Raw genomic sequence first — 19,262 nt, forward strand, 5'->3', positions numbered from 1 at the left:
TTCTACAGAGGCCTTTATCATCAACAATGGGTATCACTCTTCAGTATTAATGAACTACAGTTCCCAGTGTTGGTATCCACAGAGCTGGAAAGGCCTAGAATGGCATCTACTTAATCCTGGGGCTCAGATTTTTGCTACTGCCCAGTGCAGCGTGTTCTCCACAGGAGTGAAACACCACAACAAATGCTCCCTTTCAGCCTCATAAAGTAGACTGGGTGAGCAAGAAAACATGATCGCGATGACATGCCTTTGCAATTTGAGGCAAGTGACAAATGAGATGTTTTCTTCTGCCGCTGCTACACAGCTAATGCTCAGACAAAAACAGCAGGATATATTGACAGCTGGATGAGCTAACACCCTCACTTGTCTATCCAAGGTGCAGCAGTGTGTCTTCGACAGAGAATCCACTGGTCAGATATTAGCCATCCATAAACAAGACAACTCCACAGGTCAAGTCCAGTGCTCATGGTGCAGGTTCATTGCACACCAAGAACTTTTCAATGGCAGCGTTTTTTTTAATAGTACAAACTACACCCTCAAGTTGCCATGAAAAAAGTCACATGGACATCTGACAAGTTTGTGCAAATCAAGCAGTCTAACAACTTCCATTTCAGTGTCTGCTGCTGTCATACGATATGGTAAACTCAATTATATGGGAACAGTAAAGCTGCAAAGTCTCATAACGTTCAAACGGACGCTGTTAAAAAAAAAAAATTAGCGAGGCATTTGATGAGTGACTATAGCTCTGAAGATTTTGACAAAATCCCCTAAGATGTGGCTCTGCCACACGTGCATTTGAAATGCATATATGACAGGGTGACTGAGGGTTTTACACACAATATAAACTATGTCATCCCAGTTGACAAAACATGTCTAAAGTGTGTTTAGCTGACGGGATGCAGTCACACCTGTCCGCCGTGTGTGACATTGAAAGTTGGACACCTCTCAACGTGAACTCAAATCGCCCTCAAAATGTGACAACGCAAATAAAGCTGACAGCCACCGTGGCCATCTGAACGACCGAGGCGAACGGCTGGAAGACCAGTTAGCTAATTAGTCGACACCGACTGTGGAAATACGAGCAGAAAAATAATTACATTTTTAAAAATCCGAATCTAAACCTATCGAAAAGTTAGCCTGGGGGGCAATCGGTGTTGATTTACATGGTGTGGTGGGAAAAGTGACGTAATTGCACCACAAGTATGAAATGGTAGATATTTAGCTGGCCGTGTACGTCCGTGGGTTTGTGGGCATCATCCATTTGCCGTGGCTGGGAAGCTGCTGGATAGCTTGCAAACTTGTGATGGGTGTTGCGAGACGACAGCTCCAAACGAGGCCGTCGTCGCTTACACCCGAACTAGGCCGTGGCCACAGCCTGCGCTGCATAAATAAAACATTTCAGCCGGTTGGCGTGAACAACTACTCCTGTCTCACCAAACATGATCGACGTTAAACTGTCCATAAGCGTCTCAACTGACGAGGGGTGTTATTCTGTTGACGGGTTGGTTAATTTTACGTAATTTTAGCGGCCTGGGAGGGGGTGGCTGCCAACTGCGAGCTAATGTGCTAGCTAGCAACCAGCTCGCGCTAGGAGAGGAATGTTGCCTAGTTCTATGGTTAGGCTTAGCTAACTAGCTTAGCGTAGCTACCTCTGAAACCTCGTCTTCGTCGCTGCCGGATCCTGGACCCGAAGAGAGGACGGCTGCGGCCGCTAGTTTGAAATCCAGTCTTTCGGCAGCAGGCCCGCCTGGCTCGCCGTACAAACGTACTTTCTTTCCACCTACACCAATCCCAATGCCCCCTAGTCCGACTCCTCCTGGTGTCGCTCCTACCCCCATCCCTGCCACTGGGGAGCGAGGAGTCACCGAGTCAATCTCGTCCTCGAAGCCGTCCGTCAGCATTGCCGTCCCGGCTACTGCATCCTGCATACTTGTGTTCACGATACGTGCGTTAACGTGCTAGTTGTTGACTTAAATGTCTGTCCAGGCGCGTTCTTGTGGAATATTCGCGTGATTTTACTTCAGGGAATCCAGAAACTCTCCCGAAGCGAGGGTTGAGGAGGATCTCTTTCCCCCAGCCATTAACTTTCTAACAACCTAACCCGATACGCACAGTTTCTGAGAAACGCCGCCCTTGTGGAAAATCCTCTCGCCCCTATTGGTTCAACAGGAAAGACGTGTCTTTTTCATTGGTTAAAGCTGATGCTTGTCAAAATGAGCCCGCGACGTCATGTTAGGTTTACCAATATCACGAGGCAGTAGAACGAACGTCAAGACATGACATGGTAGGCCAACTTAACTAGTTGCTAGTTTTACTAGTTGATGTAAACTCATGTTGGGATACCGTATGCACATAAGGACTACTTCGAAAGTGTACTGACACTCTTTGTAAATTATAATGAATCATTTAGTGTGATTTTTTTAAATGTAAAATAACGGCTATCAAGTCATTATTGAGTGCTTCCAATTAAATATAATGCAACTAAATAATGTATTAGTAATCATACATAATAATTTAAAGAAATAAAAAATATATTTTTAGCAAAAATACACACAAAAAAACAACAAAAAATAACAAACAACGCTGTATGATAAACAAACATTTCATTCACAGATAAGTTAACAATTAAATTGATGCTCTGAAACTATAACCTCCAAAATAAGTGGTTCTCATTGTGTGATTTTATGGGGGGACATTTTGCTGGTCCACTTATTTAATTTGGGTAAATTGTCTGCACAAATACATGTAAAGTAGTTCTAAGTGATCATCTGACAGGAATGATGTCTTCCAGAGAAGAGATCTGAGAATCTGTTCTGTTTCCAGTGTGTCCCAGTAAGTCCTGAAAGTGAAACACCACGCATGAAAACTACCTTCCCTCCCCTAAGAGGAATGCAGCCAACATTAATACACCTGTATACCACTATACCGTAGCAAGTCCAAATGTCTACTGTGAAAGAAAGTCTATTTGTCACAAGATATCCTTGAGGCTTATTGACCTGTGCCTGCTTTGGTGACTTTTGTACAAGATTAAATACACAATGGTGACTTCAGTGATGAATAAATACTTCACTTGGACTGCCCTCTGGTGCAAAAGATCACTGTAATGTACTTGTAAAGTCAAAAGCCTACCTGGAGCCTTGTTTGTGTTTGATGTAATCTTACACAACTACCAGTGAATTCAGGATTGTCACCACCATGAACCAAGACACCTGAACTACACAAAGGTCCTAGAGTGTATTTACACCTTACCTTATAGATCACATGTTTGTTCCAGTAAGGATTGAGTGTGGTTAAAAACAGTGTATTTCATTCCCTTTGGTTAAACCCCATGTGACTGTGTTTGATTATTGTGTGACTATTCATACATTTTTTGAAAGCATTTATTTAGAGAATTGTGTGCTTTATATGTTTAAACTATGCAGTGTGCACCAATACTAGATGAGTGTAACCTTGAATAAGCAGCAATACTGAAATAATGATAATAAGTAAAAAAAAAAACAAAAAAAACCAAACACTCTTCAGTTACTCCACAAGCATCCTATTTTTTAATGGTTTCACTGATTTGCAACCAACTCCCTGATGCAGGTCTGGGTCACTTGTGGTCTATATCTGGATTACGTGGGGCTGCTGACCCTGTGGCTAATTTCCCAGACTTGGATTAAGCGTAGTCCTATCTTAAAAGAAAACTCTGACAAAGCTCATAATTGGAAAAAAAAAAAGTTTTTACTTGAGAAATAAACTCAATCCAAGTCTGGGAAACAGTCCCTATTGTATATAAACATGGTCTTTCAGGCATAGTACTCACCAAAACCAGCAACTGAGGCTTGTGTTTTAATTTAGTTCCAATAATCAAAATAAGCCTCATCGAACTAGGGTTACTATTACAAACTATCCTCGCATGAAATTAATATCTGTTGAGGCTAATATCTGTTGAGGCTAATTAATATCTGTTGTTTTTAGTGATGTACTGTGATGCTTTGAGATGGCATTGATAAACATGAGCTCTTTGGCCTTGCTATAAAAAGTAGCTCATTCATATACACTAACTCAAAAAAAGAAAAAAGCTGAAAAGGATTACTGACCAATGTAAACAGGGTTACTTGGATTTGTAGGCCAGGAGAAGAAGTCGCCAGGACCTCAAGCAGAAACGTCATCGGTTTTGGGCGTGGACACAGGCCAGTTGGAGGCGTTTGGTTATTTCGTCCGGATTGCCAGGTGTGTTAAAAAATCCACCCTTTCTGTCACGTTATTTATTACACACCTTTTCACAAACTATACATTCTTCAGTTTTGATACAATTAAAAACACAAATGAATATTAAAATTTGTTATAAATGTATTTTATTTGCGTCATTGTTTGGCCGTTTGAAGCAGATGCCATTATGAGGCGCGCTGTTTTGGTGTTCCTGAAGGGGGGATGGTTGGAGAATTCTGGCAACCCAGTGGAGAGTTTCAGCCGCACCACGCAGGTCTGATTACACACACTCCGGCGTGTTGCATCTGCGTTTGTATCAGGTATATTGATAAAAGTATCTCTTGTTTTACTTGGTTATATCATGGTTTGAACAACTTTTCTCATAATGTGCATAGGTACACGTTTGTATGTGTGAATCAGCTTTAATACAGGTAGCTTAGTTAACGGTACTAGCTTAAGAGCTAACTACCGATGCTAATAACATGGCGCAGGCCAAGAGGGCCGCTTTTGTTCTCTTGTGTGGGTGCGGTAGTTAATATGCTAAGGGCCGTGCACTGCGTTTAAAGTAAGTGAGATATTTCGTAAAAAATCAACAACATGGCTCTTTTGAACTCTTAAGCAGTTGACAAAAGCCAACAATCGCAGAAATATTGTCGAATGAAAGTGGCTGGCTACTGATTTTGTGTTGCTAGCGGGCACCGACTCTGAGCTCCCGCTTTTTGTTACGTGGATGCCGGTAGTTCGCCAGCGAGTATTGATAGATAAGGAAATTGTGACGACTGCTTTGGACTTGTGTTTGGACAACAACAACCTTTGTTCCGCGGAAGAGTATGAGCAGTAAAGTATTTTTTCTTAAATATCTGTCGAAACTGTCTCAAGATGGCGCTGCTACATAGGCCCTTTTTTCTTGAAATAACTGAGAGTAACTCAAGAGAAGCTTTGAAGAAGTATTGAATATTTTTTAAGAGATTTTTGGGTTATTGTAGTCAATGTATATGTATAAACCAGGCAGTCGGATTTTTTAAATGCAGTTGTGTTCAGAATTAGTCGTGTCCCCATTAGAGACACAGTGTGTTTTTAAATCAATGTGCAGCACGGGGGAAAGAGTTCTTGTGAAGAGGGGATCAACAAAAATTAAAGAGTAAACGAAGCACCGGGGTATTGACTTATGTATTATTGTATCGTTGTTAGTTTGTATTGGTTAATTACATTAAAAGATGCGTTTATTCATAATCTTCAGGGATCGTGACCAGTCATGGCTGATGAGGGATATGTAGTGCGAATCCGGGGACTTCCTTGGTCCTGTTCAGTGGATGAAGTTCAGAGGTTTTTCTCAGGTATTTATGCATTATTGTTTTTCAAAAGGATACTTCAGCATGTAACACAGTTAGAAATGATCTGACAATGCATTTTGATTGCAGACTGCAAAATCCTAAACAATGGAAGTGGCATCCATTTCACCTACACGAGAGAGGGGCGTCCCAGCGGAGAGGCATTTGTTGAATTTGAGACAGAAGAAGACCTGAAGATTGCAGTGAAAAAGGACAGAGAAACGATGGGTCACAGATATGTAGAAGGTGCGTGTAACAGCATACAGCTGAATTAATTTCTGATAAATGCTATATAAGTTACCAGTTTGAGCGAAGTAATTTCTCTCTTCTCTGATATAGTGTTTAAATCAAACAATGTGGAAATGGACTGGGTCATGAAGCACACTGGCCCAAACTGTCCAGAGACAGCTGGGGACGGGCTTGTGCGGCTTCGGGGCCTTCCCTTCGGGTGCAGCAAGGAGGAGATTGTGCAGTTTTTCTCAGGTAACAACAAACCTTGTTCGCTGGTTAATTATAAACCCCCTTAATGCTGGTAATTTAAACTTCTCCCCTCCGATCTTCCTTTTCTTGTTTCTGGCTACCGACACCAAAACTTGTTGCATCTAATTTACGAAGAAGTCAGTATGCCATTGTAAATGACAATCTAATGTTGTTACACTTTAAAAACAATGAATGAAGGAAATGATGCTGGAAAAGGAAGCCAGTTGAAGTTTAAATAGAGAATTTATTTGAAGACCTGATGTTTTGTACAAGGCCAGGAATCTGTTATGCAAACACCCTTTCCTATCTTTGCCCCTCATTTTCATCTTCAGCCCTCATTCATCACATTTTTTCCCCCATTATGTGGATACATTTTAAAATTGTCTCAGCCTAATGGTAATACACTAGTTATTGAGTGGGTCCCGCTCATCACTGATATAGCCTCTCAGTCTTCAGTTTTTTACTTTTTTTTTTTCCCACCATGTATTAATAATTTCATCTTTTAAAAGATTTTTTTGAACCCAGTATATCCTCCTGAGCATCAGCCTATTCACTCATGTTCTCTGGTCTATATCTTATGACTTATTTGAGCCATCATACCTAGTCCTGATGTACTTAATAGAGGACATCGTGGGCTTTCCATTGATATCCCATGTGTTTGGGTGGCCTCTTTCAGCTCCAAAGAGGAAGGAAATCACCAAAAAAAGTTCAATGGGAAGATTCCTGTTTCCTCAGTTCTCAGGAGGATATGCCAATTCTTAGATGTAACTAAAGAGCAACCATGGGTTTTACTCATGTCACCCACCTAGACCCTCCTCATCAGCACATTAATACTAGCCCGATATCCCACACACAGTGCCCTTCTTCATAGTCTTCCTCTATCCTGTCATTTCTATCTTATCCCCTAGAATACAGTAAATGTAACTAAATTCAATGGAAAGTCACTGGTTTAAAAAAGAAAAGAAAAAGAAAGAAAAGACAAAAAAGGAATGAATTGGTATGTGTGATGATGTATAGAGTTTTCCATAAGTCTAATATCTCTCTCTTTAGAGAAAGTTCTCTCTGTGATTGGGCATGTGATTTAATATGTCCCCTGCTGGGGTTATCTGTCCTTGGGTTGAAGGGTTGGAAATCGTGCCAAATGGGATAACATTGCCGGTGGACATCCAGGGGAGGAGTACGGGGGAGGCCTTCGTGCAGTTTGCTTCACAGGATATAGCTGAAAAGGCTCTAAAGAAACACAAGGAAAGAATAGGGCACAGGTGGGGATGGTTGGTTGGTTGGCTGGATAAGTTGCTTTTCTTATGGTGTGCACCTTCAACATCTGAACCAAATGCAAAACTGACACATTTATCTTGGCTTCTTGAAGCATATTTGTCATATTTACCACACACACATACATACACACACACACACACACACACACACACACACACAAGTTGCTATCTTAGATCCACTTTTTTTTTAAAAATATATATTCACAATGTTCAGGGGGAAGATTAGTGCTTGGTCACCATTCAAAAATATGAGGCGAATCCTGAATTGGAGTGCATGCCCAATTTGGAGAACAAATGGTGTCTCAGCACTAAAAATGAGTCCAGGTTGATAAATGGTAAGGAGTCTCCCTGCTAGTAAAAATCAGAGGGCCACTGTACACAAGGATCTGGAGCCCACTGTCACAGGTAATGCTTAGTGGGTTGCAGAAGGGCTGGAGCTCTCTCTGTGCCTCTAAAACCAGGACAAAAGCTGTCATGGCAAAGACACATACCACTATTGAAACACTGAAACAGATCTGAGTCGCTTCAGGTAACCATAAGAAAAGTGTAAAACTCACTGAGGCCCTTATCAATTTGGACAACTTCCTTATTAATCAGTAAATAAGTTATTTTTAATCTTCTTTATTAACGACTAGCAATAAGTACTTAAAGCTATTACTACCTATGGACTACCCCATGACAGCATCTGCATAGTCCAGTTTCACCAGTATTAAGCAAATGCAGTTTCTCACCCATTCTCCATGCCCTCACTGTGGTATCTGTATGCTCTCAGGTACATTGAGATCTTCAAGAGTAGCCGTGCTGAGGTGCGGACCCATTACGAACCCCAGAGGAAGCCTATGGGCATGCAGAGACCCGGCCCCTATGACCGGCCCTCTGGTGGACGCGGCTACAACATGATGGGCCGAGGGGGGTCCTATGACAGAATGCGCAGAGGAGGCTACGGAGGAGGTGGGTCCAAGTGGGACTGGAGAGCAGGTGAAATCAGATTTACTGGTCTTTACCCATGAAGTTTCTTTTAAATAAACACCCCCTCATGTCTCTTCATGCTTAACAATTCATATAACAATTAATAAGATTAGGATAAAGTCCTCATAAGACCTTGTGTTAATCCCAGTTATGTATGTTCAGGTGTATCGGATGGACGGTATGGCGATGGCGGCTCTTCCTTTCAGAGCACAACAGGCCACTGTGTACATATGAGGGGCCTGCCATACAGAGCCACAGAAACAGACATCTACAATGTAAGTTGACAGATCACTGAAAGTCCTTTGTTTTGTCTTTTGTGTGTCGCTGCAGAGGTCTAAAAGCAGACAACACTTGTGATTTGTGCATTCATTTATTTTTCGTCTTTTTAGTTCTTTTCACCTTTGAATCCGGTGCGGGTCCATATTGAGATCGGCCCAGATGGCAGAGTCACCGGGGAGGCAGATGTAGAGTTTGCAACACACGAAGATGCTGTAGCAGCCATGTCCAAAGATAAAGCTAACATGCGTGAGTTTGCTTTAAAAATATAACTTTAGCACCCCACCCTTTTAAAGCTGTGTGTTAATTCTTATCATTTTTGTTCCTGTTCCGCAGAGCACCGCTACGTGGAGCTGTTTTTGAACTCAACAGCAGGTGGCAGTAATGGAGCATACAGCAGCCAGATGATGGGGGGCATGGGTGAGTCAAAGTTTTGGAGATATTGAAAATAGGGCCCTGTGTTATTTACCTTAAAATGCTTGTGTATCTGTTGGCTTACTCATACAGCCTGATGTGATTTGTTTCCACAGGGAGCCAGTCATCCTATAGTGGAGGCCAGCTGAGCTCAGGGTACTCTGGTGGATACAGCAGCCAAGGAAACATGGGTGGCTACAGTGACTATAGTGAGTGTCAGCTCTGTTGTATTTCCTAAAATATATTTCTTTACAGAACCTTTTAAAGGTTTGAGCAAAGACTTCTTATAGTCTAACCTTTTTCTCTGATAAGTGAAATTGAAGTTGTCCTAGGTGAAGGTGCTGTAAAACCTTATTTGTGTACTGTGACTGTTTTATTTTTAAACTTGTGACAGCTGTAAGTGTTTGCTGTCTGGCACCAAATGAGATGCTATTTAGTTTTTTTTTTTTTTTTTTAAGTCATAAATATTCAGTGACACTTTAAACTGCCCTTGTAAAACACTTTTCTTTTATTAGCTGGCTAATTCTGAAGCACACAATTTGAAATAAACGATAGTTACGTTGTTACTTAAGATACGGTAGTAACAGTAAAGCAAAATCTGCAACTAAAGTGTCCTAAAGTTGGGTTGTTACAGTGTTGCAAAGGATGAAAGCAGTGGTTATTCCCCATCGTTCAAAAAAAAGAAAAAAGAAGCAGCTGCTGCCAAAACTACTGTGTCATGTATTTAATGACACTGGCTTCTAAGGAAGAAGGTGCTGTGTAGTTAAGTCTAGTTAAGTCCTATCATTTTGTATCCAGGCTAATGTGCATCCAGGCTAATTGAGCCATTTAAACTTGGAAAGCTTTTGTCGTGAGGGACATAAATGAACCATTATTCTATTTTTTTTTTCTATGCGTGACTCCTTGATGAACTCCTCGGTCCTATAGTGTGTATTTTCTCTCTCTTGTTAGGTAACCAGGGCGGAATGGGAAGCAGTTACTATGGCGGCGGTGGAGGAGGAAGCAGAGGCTCAATGAATGGACTGGGTGGGGGATGGGGAATGTAGTTTTTCTTTTCCCTTTTAGTTTTTTCTTTTTCTTTTTTTTTTAACTCAGCATTTTGCTGAAAGGACTGGAAATGCAAGTCTCTCGTAATAATTCAGATAGGGTCTGCTGGGGTTGTTTTGGGGGAAAAAAAAAGGGTAGGGTTTGTATTATTATTGTTTTGTTTTGTTTTTTTAAGTGGGTGATCTTCAGAGAGCAGTGAGATCATATGTCGTCACAATAAATGTGTCAAAGTGCTGTTTGTCTTCCCCATTCCTCACAGATTTACAAATAACATAAACCGTGCTTTTGGTTTTTCTTTCCCTGGAAGCGTGCCGTTTTGTGTTACCGTTCTTTAAGCACGGTTAACTCAACCTGTGCTGGTGGATTTAACAAAACATTTTAGTGTCAGAGTGCATGAACAAAAACTGAAAATGTCCGGTATCTTCTAATGTTTGGACCTTGTTTCACCTTCTACATAGTGTTCAGCTTCTTTTTTAAATTCCTGTACAAAATGTTAATCTGAGTTTGAGACTTAACATGGTCAAAGCATGTTTTGTTTTCTTATGGTGTGACTGTTAGGGCTCTTTTTCTGTTCCTGGATGAGGGCTATACAGAGAGCAAGTGAATTTCAAATCTGCTACCATGAAGGTTTCTACTGCTTCAGATGCTGTTTGTATTTCTTGTGCACAAAGTGAATAAACTAGTCTGGAATAACTAATTGAAACAAGTGGTGGAAAAACAGGAGGCTTTATTTATCAAATATCTAGAGTTAAAAAAAAAGTCAAATTAAGAAACTGGCTTTGTAGCAGTTGACGTGACCCATAAAACCCTGATAGAATACATTCTAAAATAGTTTTGCTTTTGTCAACATTCTACAGTCATTTACACAATTCTGCATGCATCCAGCAGTTGGGTTAGAGCTGATTATAAAAAGGGGGGAGGAAAAAAAGTGCATGACAAGGCTAAATATTAAAGTCACTTCCAGAATTAAAAATGCACCCCTCTTATTCAGGATTTTCAAAGGTTTAAATATAATGTTTTAAAACAAAGTAAAATATTCAGGTTATTTCTGTTAAATTTATTTTGAAAATCATCCTAAATAAAGAAAGCAGTGCACCTTTACATTCTGAGTACACAAATCTGCAACAGCAGAGATTCTCAGCTAAAGCTGAAATCCCAACAGTACATCCACAGTTTGAATTAGAAAAACTGCACATATCAAAAGGCCAGTTTATCAAGAGATTACCAAATTTGTTAAACTCTGTTAATCCAACCCAGGGAACCACTAGTGGCAGATACTCAAAAGCCTTTCCATGTCTATGCAAAGTCTCGTTAGCATACAGTCTGCATAAACTACTTTTTTAAAATCCATCCTGTCAACATTAAAGGCGACCATTGTCAGTACAGATAAAATGCCTGAATTTCAGGTAACTGCATCAATGGAACACCAAATCACATTCCCACCTTTTTTTTTCTTTTCATAACACGAGTATTTAAATTCATATTAGATGAGTATATTCAGTGTTGGAGCGTGTGGAGAAAACATTTAAGCCCGTGGGTATGTCGTCAGGAACCTGTGGAGGAGCTTCTCTGCAGCAGGAGGGAGTGGCACACGTCGCACACTCGCACGGGCCGAGGATACGAAGGCAAGGCCAGCTCGTTACTGGAGCAGCTGTTGCAGTAGATGTCTCCGCAGTTTCTGCAGTGGTGCTGCGCATGCAAAACATACAGCGTGACGCGGCGACATTTATGTGATAGCGGACGTTAACAGAAGCGGCTCTCAAATGAAATGTAATGGGGTTGGGCGGAACGTACCTTTCTGCGTGAGATGGAGAACTCCTTCTGGCATTGTTTGCACTGAGTGGCTTCATCATCTTTCAGCCAAGCGTGGCCCTGAGAAGAGCAATGGTTTCTCATTCCAAGTCTTACAGCGTCAACAATAAAAGTAAACCACCCTCGACTCTTTCACATTTTACCTTCAGGGCCTTGTTGACCTCCTTGAAATCTTCCATCTTGAGTTTAGACCTTTGAGAAAGATGAAAGCGGCATAAATTCTCCTGACGTGAAACGGCATCCGTTAGTAAGAAAAAGAAAGAAAAACATCGCAGTTACTGACTGGCTGAGATGCAGTCCCATTTCCTGTAGAGCCTGTTCCTGCTGCTCGCACTTCTGCTGCAGCTGCTGCTTCTCCTGCTTCAGCTCCTGCAGCTCCTGCAAAGTCAATCCATAGGAAGAAAAAAAAGGAATGTTCAGGAATTTGTAATATGCTCTTACACTCCTTACAAGAGGATGAAACAGGAGGGAGGCTTTGTTAAAGCTATCATACGAATAATATTTTTGTAAAATAAACTATTTCTTTAAGGTAATGTCGTCTGGCATAAATACATAATTCGCTGGTGATTAAGCTGAAAGGTACAGTTTCTAAATTCCTGTGTTTAAAATACCAAACGTTATCAACAGAATTAAAGAAATAACCAAAAACAAACCCCATAACTTTTAATCTAAAACATCTATATACTGTGTTGATGACATATTCAGTGAAGTTGGACTGGGGCTGCAGAGTACTTTCTTGTAATACCACCTTGTACCACAAGATGGTACATCAAGCCAATTGAATTAATGACCAGGTAAGTCAGGATGAGCACATTCTCTTTTACAAAAGGAAAAGCTTCTTAAGAACCTTGGACACAAACAATGTTCCCTCTAAGCTGCGCACGTGCGCAATTGCGCACTGCTGGCACGGTCTCTGCGCACAGAAAATCTGCGTTGCGCACAAAAAAAATCGAACCTGAATTGAAATTAAAATTAAAACTTTAACAATTCTGTTTTGCAGTGTTAGTCAGTAAGTGACTGGCTGCTCCTGTATGGGATTAGAACGATGCCACCTTATCCTATAGTCCAGCCAATAATGTGATTCACATTCGTGTATACGCAGCCAATCAACGTCGTTGACAGGCTATGACAGCGTCCTTATGTGCCGACACCGGTGTTTTAGCTAGCAAAGCGGCGTGGCTGATGTGCAGTGAAGCCACATTAATGACAACGTGTACAACCATTGGAGATGTGAGCAGGACAGACGGAACAATTGACGGAAAAAGTGTGGACTTTATACCAGTTTTTAAATTGTGTTGATAGGCCACGTAAAACCAGAGTTATGATAAAAATATATGCAATGTTTGGTTTTCTTCCTGAATACTATCGTTGTTTATATTTACTGCAGGAAGAAACGGTAAAAACGGCGTTTTATAAGGAAAACGCTCGAAAGCACTCTCCGCCTGTGAGCAAAAACAACACCAAAACCCCCCCCACCCTTTCCTATTGGTCGAAAAAAGTACCCTGTCGACCAATCAAAAAATGATATGGCAACGTGGCATCTAGTTGTTAAGAAACGGGGGGAAGTTTTAGGAGTGACGGTGGTGTTCTGAGATGTGAGAGATTTGAGACGTTTAGCGCAAATCTTGTGTAGTTAGTGTGTAGTGTAGTCAATAGTTTTGTTGGTGTGTCAGAACATTGAGGCGGCTGCTGAATGTTACAGCTGTTACAGGAGTGATACATCTCCTGTTGTCAGGCCTGCAGGTATCAGGCTGTTGTTCTCCTTTATCTCATAGTGCACAGAAATTATTTTTTGGAGTGGCACAAATAATTTGTGTGGCATCAGATTTGATGCAGAACAGCTGATTGTTCTGTAAATAGTTTGAAATGTTTATTTAAAAACGCCTTGGCTGCATTAAAAAAAATAAATAGCTGCAAAAAACTTTGTTGTTTGCCAAACTGAGTTACTTTTTTGAAGTAGTAACTATATAATTAATTGCCCAGCATTGGTCATTATATACTGTATTTTGCAGACAGAGAGTTATAGGACTCTCCCAGACCACAGACTCAGACTCATAATACAAGTCAGAGCTTTATGAAGAAAAAAAAGAAAAAGTTGTGTTTTCAAAATTGGAGTTAAAGTTATTTTTACTTCCAATAGTGTTAACATACTACACAGGTCATGAACAGGATTTTTTAAATTTTCATTGTAAGTGGGCTAAAGCAGTTAATTAAAAATAGTCTAACATAAATGTAAATGCTGTAATTTGATTATTGTAATAAACCATGTAACTTGGATGGATTAGATGCTGGCGTGACCACAGTGCACACGTCTGATGTCGCTCACAGTGGTCCAAGGGACCGCTCAGGGAGTTTGTGTGTTCGCTCAGACACATGAAAAATTAGAGGGAACATTGGACACAAAGGAGTATCTAAAGTTAAAAGAATAGCACCAAACATTCAAAAACATCTCAACACACCCACTGGTAAAACACTGCTCCCTGGTGGTGAAAGGTTTTGCTGCATTTTGAAGGCCATAATTACAAAAAGTAATTTTTAATCAACATAAGAAAAAAAAAAAAAAATCTTATTCTGACTTGCAGCCAATTCAGCTTCATTGCTAGAGTCTAGAAGCGGTCTCTACAAAGCCAATCACACATTTTAATGTTGGCATTGGATTACAGTATTTTATGCCTGTGTGTAAGAGTAATCTTAGCTGCAGCTGTAGGTTGCCTTTCACTTTGAAAATAAAACTTCATTTGTCAAGAGTGTACACATTCTTTTCCATCGCTATAATTCGGCTATTTAGATCCGAGCAAGCGTAACCTGACACATGTTGCGTGTGTGTTTGAGAGATGCTGACCGAGTGCAGGCCCTGGAGCTGCTGCAGCTGTGTGCGCAGTTCGGTGCTGTTGTCCTGCTCCCGCTGGAGAGTTTTTTGCAAGTTCTGTCTCTGTTCCCTCTCACTGCGCAGCTCGTTCTCCAACCCCAGCCTGTGCTCCGACAACACAAAAACGTGACTCTCAAGTCATCAAACTGCAAACTACTGCATGGACTCGGGCTACACAATGTTTAGAAAACTTTTAGAACAAACATTTTAGGTGAATCACATTTGCAACTTTGCCCTTTTATGAACCTTTTCTCTATGTACTGCTTAATACCACATTCAATACCCCCCCTCTCCATGCCCACAATTGCGATTCTTCACCTTAGCGTATCGAGATCTGTTAGCTGTTTCTGCAGAGCATCGACTTTTCCTTGCAGCTCCGCCTTCATGTCTTCGTCTGACTGGTCGTTCTGCTTGCGCTCCTGCTCCGACCTCTGTAGTCTATGAGTCACAAAATATGAAGAGGAGCGTCAATTTAAAGGAATGTAAACGCGAAACTGAATCTCACCCTGGGCAAGCACGCATACCTCTGCTCAAGTTCCTTCATGGTGTTCTCCATTTCATTCATCCTCTGCTCAAGCTGCACGGCCTCTGCCTGCTTTTTTTCTGCTTGGCGGTCCGAGTCCTGAGAAACCACATGAATTGGACAAATGCGCAATCTGTGTGTATGTGTGTGTGTAAGTGCGAAAGACAAAGTCATAATCATGCTCATCTATTTGTACCTGAGCTTTGTGGAACATCTGCACATTGAGAGTCTTGACTTGGTCAAGCTGGAGCCGTAGGGCTGCCAGCGTGTCCTGTTTCTCATGCGTGTCTTTCTCCAGCAGTTTCATGGCCACCTCTATCTCCTGCTTCATTCCCACCTGCAGCTCCAGTTCACGCTCCAGCTCCTAATACACAAGGGAGTCAAATTCAGTTAGAGTTGAGTCAAAACCCCAAAACACCAGGTGTGGAGTGTTGGTTCAAACTGTCCTGGAGGTCACTGATACTTGACCTGGCGAATGCGCTTTTCCTCCTTGTACTGCTTCCACACCACATTGTACATCTCATCCAGGCCTTGTCTAGTCTGTTTGTATGTCTCCAGCTCTGCCTGGCTGTCCTGAAGCACTGCCTGAAAAATAAAAACATGGCATTTTTCATTCCTTCTTAAAATCAGGAGGGGCTTCAGCTGCAATTAGTCCCAGATACTTTTTTTCCCCACACCTCCTCCTTTCTCTGGCTGGACTGCAAGATCGTCTCGTTCTCCTTTTTCAGCTGTTCCTGTTCTTCCCGTAGAGAGTTGATTCTGTCTGTGGCGGCTGTCAGCTGAGGAAAAGGAGAAAAACAAGACACACAGATACCAGCTGACGTTAAAGAGGATCAATCCAGCGCAAACAGAGTCCCACAGCTGCACACACAAAGCACGCCTAACCTCCTCTACGAGCTTGCTGTTAGTCTTCTCTAGAGAGTCCATCTTAGCCTGAAGGTCAGTGACGGTGCCGCTTAGGTGACGATTTAGCTCCTCGATGTAGTGCTTCTGATCCAATATGGCTGTCATCTTCGAATCACTAAGGGAGGAAGCGATACAATCACCATCTTATAGTTGTGAGACATATCTATACAAAAATTTGCAAGGATTTGTTAATACGGGGTCATTCTTTAAACAGTAATAACAATATAGAACAGTCCTGATTAAAATAATAATGTAAAGCAGTGTAGATGCTTACTCTTTTGGAGTCTCATTGCTGGCAGGGTCTTTCAGATAAAGTGAGAAGTCGATGACTGCTACCTAAATGGGAAAGAAGAGCAGATCACTCTGTATCTCGATGCAACTGTTCCTCAGAGTGAAACTGATTCTTACAAAACAGCATCACTAACCTGTGAATCAAGGTCCTCCCCTTTAATGCAAAGGTTAGCATCAATTACGTTGAGGCCCACCAGCAGCCCCACCATTACCGACCCTTCCTCCTCCAACATCAGTGCTCCAGAGTCATAAAACTCACTAAGGGATTTAAAAAGTAAAGTGGATGCTGGGAAGAAACCCATGTTTATAATGCACTATAAAACAAGCGTAACTGACCTCAGGAGGTCTTTGTGGTCCAGCAGGGCCTTCATATAGTCAGCTACTTTCTTCTGCATAAGCGCCAAATGCAGCCAAGCCCTTCCTCTCCCCAAACCGGTCCTAGGAAAAAACAAACAAACAAGAATGACAGTATAAGTGCAATTAAACACAGCTGTGATCTCTATAGTTTTATTATAGAAATATGTTTTTTAATGGCATACTTAATGCCGGGCATGTCTCTGGCACTGGTGGCAATGTTGACAGACTCCGGGCACAACTTTTCTACCAGCTCCAGTGGTCCCCATATAGACTTGTTGTGACCAATGAAGGATTTCTTGGCTGAATCAGACAGCATGCAGAATTAAATTCAGCATGCAGGCAGATAAATATAGCACAACAGCAACAGTCAGATTTATTTACGTCTAACCTTTAAGGCCATGTTTGAGGCAGTGCTCCAGGACAACAAAAAACTGCTGCAGAGGAGGGTACTCTGAGTCAAGCGTCCTGCCCAGACTCATAGAAGACTGAATCAACACTCTGATGCTGAGCTTCAGCATGCTGAGCAGGTTGGATCTTTCTATTGCCATTGAGTCTTTGGGGGGAACAACTGTACAGAAAGCATGAAAAAAAGCAGAAGCTCTGAGGTTAATTCTGTCAGATGACATAGCCGGAAAAACCCCAAACACATTACCAGCCAAGGAGCACTTCACTAACCAAAAAAAACCAAGAGTCTGATCTTGGAGTCATGTGATGTGACAGCTGACACTTAGTCAAGTGTTTAAGTGCCTGTGACAGCTGCAATGTTTCGATCTCCAAGTGCATTAACTAGCAGGCATCAGAAAAATCAAAGTCTACCTGGAAGCTTTTTCGCTGAGTTACTGAGGTCACTTTCGGCCTCATTCTCGGTCGGGGAGCTCGCCGCGGATCCCTGTGAGGGCTTTCTCTGGACAGCAGCGTAGCTGATCCCGCTGCTAATCGTCTCCGTGGCCTTACGAGCCAGAGACAGGAGAGGAGCCGACCAGCTGTTCTCCTCTGCGACCTGGGGAGCCGGCCTCTCGGTCCAGTCCTGCTCGCTGCCACCATCCGGTTCGCCATTAGTCGCTGGTCCTAAAACTTTGGGCTCATCTTGTTCTTGTTTTTCGTCGCGCTCTGTAACAGCTGTGTTTACTTCCCCTGCCTCGTCAGCCATGTTTGCCCTCCCCCCGCCCTCCTTTCGTGTACAAATCACGTGATCGCCTTAGACCAATAACGGACGCTTGTGAGGCCTGACATTCTTTTACTTTTGATTCATTGGCTGCTAGCAAAGCACACTGGAGTTAAATCACTGCCACCTGTTGGATTTGGCTGGAGAGTGGCGGACTGACAAATATCTAATAACTGAAGATCGCGTTTTTATTTATTTTTATTTATTTACAGTCAATGAAATTTTAGTTGTGCCTTTCAGGTTAGTGTGTTAGGTTAGTGTGGTTCACAGGACTTTGAACCACTTAAAAGACACAGCAAAATGTAAAAAAACAAACAACAAAAAACAAATAACATATAATGATTATCAATTTAAAATAAATGAAAAAGGCAATACATCCTAAATAAACATTTTTTAAAAACATGAATGTAGAGACAAATCAAACTGAGAACAAATGAAAAAACAAGTAAGATAATACTAAAATTAAAAAGTAACATAACATAAGTATGTAATACTTGAATGAATGAATGAGAAGGAGACAGATGGAACGATGAAGCTGGAAGGAGCAGAGTGAAGGTGGATAAGTTTAAGCACCTGGATTCAACCATCCAACTTAACAGACAGTGCACAGGAGAGGTGAAGAAGAGAGCGCAGGCAGGGTGAAGCTGGTGGAGGCGATTGTAAGAGAAGCATAAAGTGAAAGGAAAGGTTTACAAGAAGGTAGACCTGCTGTGATTCATGTTTAGACATGGTGGTGCTGACAAAAAGACAGGAGCCAGAACTAAAGATAAAGATTTTCATTCGGAGTGACCAGTATGGACAAATAATTACTTTAGAGAGACACCTCAAGTTGAGTGGTTTGAAGACAAAGTTAGAGAGGCAGGCTGAGACGGTTTGGAGGAGGGATGGTGGAGATACGGGACAAAGGATGCTAAATGCAGCTGCCAGGTAGGAAAGAATAAAAGAGAAAAGAGGAAGACCTTAGAGGAGGTTCGTGGATGTAGTGAAGGAGGAGATGCAGAGGGTTGACAGAGGAGGATGGTAACAATGGAGTGAGATGAGGGCAGATCATTTGGTGTGGTGACCCCTTAGGTGGCAGATGAAAGAAGAAGATGGAGAAGAAGAATAAGTCATGTTACTTGAGATTGAATGGTCATGTCACACAGTGGAAATTTGTATTTATCTATTACATTGGTTTTATTCTGTTTTTTAGTCTTTATTTGTGAGTGTAGTTTTTATTTGCATGATTTTATTCTGTTTGTATTGCATGGTTTTAAGTGGTTTATTTGACATTGTTTTAATCCACTGTGGACTGGCTGGGCATGGGACAAATTAGCTGATAGTGATCACCTGAGACATGGGTGTGTCCAGA

The 19,262-nt window shown here is 41.6% G+C and overlaps 3 protein-coding genes across 12 annotated transcripts in view; 1 reads left to right on the forward strand and 2 right to left on the reverse strand.

Annotated features, from left to right (window-relative positions):
* Positions 1-2,116, reverse strand: part of ankhd1 (ankyrin repeat and KH domain containing 1) — a 32,259-nt gene extending 30,143 nt beyond the window's left edge. For 5 of the 7 annotated variants that reach the window (XM_025897539.1, XM_025897532.1, XM_005467936.3 and 2 more), the window contains exon 1: positions 1,650-2,115. In XM_025897539.1, the coding sequence (XP_025753324.1) occupies positions 1,650-1,928 (279 nt within the window). In that variant the 5' untranslated portion in view covers positions 1,929-2,115. Of the gene's footprint in view, positions 1-1,649 lie in introns of all 7 variants that reach the window. The other 2 variants (XM_025897531.1, XM_013271722.3) reach the window with 1 other exon arrangement.
* Positions 2,117-4,199: 2,083 nt separating this feature from the next.
* Positions 4,200-10,691, forward strand: LOC100691632 (heterogeneous nuclear ribonucleoprotein H1). Of its 4 annotated transcripts, XM_019345223.2 has the most exons (12): positions 4,200-4,215; positions 4,374-4,514; positions 5,435-5,531; positions 5,616-5,771; positions 5,865-6,008; positions 7,129-7,267; positions 8,055-8,260; positions 8,414-8,526; positions 8,641-8,776; positions 8,864-8,947; positions 9,058-9,150; positions 9,889-10,691. In XM_019345223.2, the coding sequence occupies exons 3-12, from the start codon at positions 5,450-5,452 to the stop codon at positions 9,894-9,896; spliced, it is 1,161 nt and encodes a 386-aa protein (XP_019200768.1). In that variant the 5' UTR covers positions 4,200-4,215; positions 4,374-4,514; positions 5,435-5,449; the 3' UTR covers positions 9,897-10,691. The 4 variants fall into 4 exon arrangements, with proteins under 4 accessions (XP_019200768.1, XP_019200763.1, XP_013127181.1 ...); XM_019345218.2 differs by lacking the exon at positions 4,200-4,215 and having other exon boundaries at positions 4,371-4,514; positions 9,893-10,691; XM_013271727.3 differs by lacking the exon at positions 4,200-4,215 and having other exon boundaries at positions 8,055-8,233; positions 9,893-10,691.
* Positions 10,692-10,800: 109 nt separating this feature from the next.
* rufy1 (RUN and FYVE domain containing 1) lies at positions 10,801-17,933 on the reverse strand. The gene is made up of 17 exons (XM_003445930.5): positions 17,563-17,933; positions 17,135-17,314; positions 16,929-17,046; positions 16,726-16,827; positions 16,524-16,647; positions 16,373-16,434; positions 16,078-16,213; positions 15,870-15,971; positions 15,661-15,777; positions 15,389-15,556; positions 15,194-15,291; positions 14,988-15,107; positions 14,643-14,772; positions 12,084-12,178; positions 11,944-11,992; positions 11,783-11,860; positions 10,801-11,677 (listed from the first exon to the last, which is right to left on the reverse strand). The coding sequence occupies exons 1-17, from the start codon at positions 17,894-17,896 to the stop codon at positions 11,534-11,536; spliced, it is 2,157 nt and encodes a 718-aa protein (XP_003445978.1). The 5' UTR covers positions 17,897-17,933; the 3' UTR covers positions 10,801-11,533.
* Positions 17,934-19,262: the final 1,329 nt, after the last annotated feature.

Source organism: Oreochromis niloticus, linkage group LG2 (genome assembly GCF_001858045.2).
Source record: "Oreochromis niloticus isolate F11D_XX linkage group LG2, O_niloticus_UMD_NMBU, whole genome shotgun sequence".
Lineage (NCBI taxonomy): Eukaryota > Metazoa > Chordata > Actinopteri > Cichliformes > Cichlidae > Oreochromis > Oreochromis niloticus.

Bases quoted from the DNA above. Each gene is read 5' to 3' on its own strand.
- LOC100691632 (XM_019345218.2), top strand. From the start codon at position 5,450: ATGGCTGATGAGGGATATGTAGTGCGAATCCGGGGACTTCCTTGGTCC. The intron at 8,527-8,640 runs GTAAGTTGACAG...TCGTCTTTTTAG, and splicing joins CAGAAACAGACATCTACAAT to TTCTTTTCACCTTTGAATCC. The intron at 9,151-9,892 runs GTGAGTGTCAGC...CTCTCTTGTTAG, and splicing joins GGGTGGCTACAGTGACTATA to GTAACCAGGGCGGAATGGGA.
- rufy1 (XM_003445930.5), bottom strand. From the start codon at position 17,896: ATGGCTGACGAGGCAGGGGAAGTAAACACAGCTGTTACAGAGCGCGAC. The intron at 17,315-17,562 runs GTAGACTTTGAT...CTTTCTGTACAG, and splicing joins CTCAGCGAAAAAGCTTCCAG to TTGTTCCCCCCAAAGACTCA. The intron at 11,861-11,943 runs GTAAAATGTGAA...TGCTCTTCTCAG, and splicing joins AGGTCAACAAGGCCCTGAAG to GGCCACGCTTGGCTGAAAGA.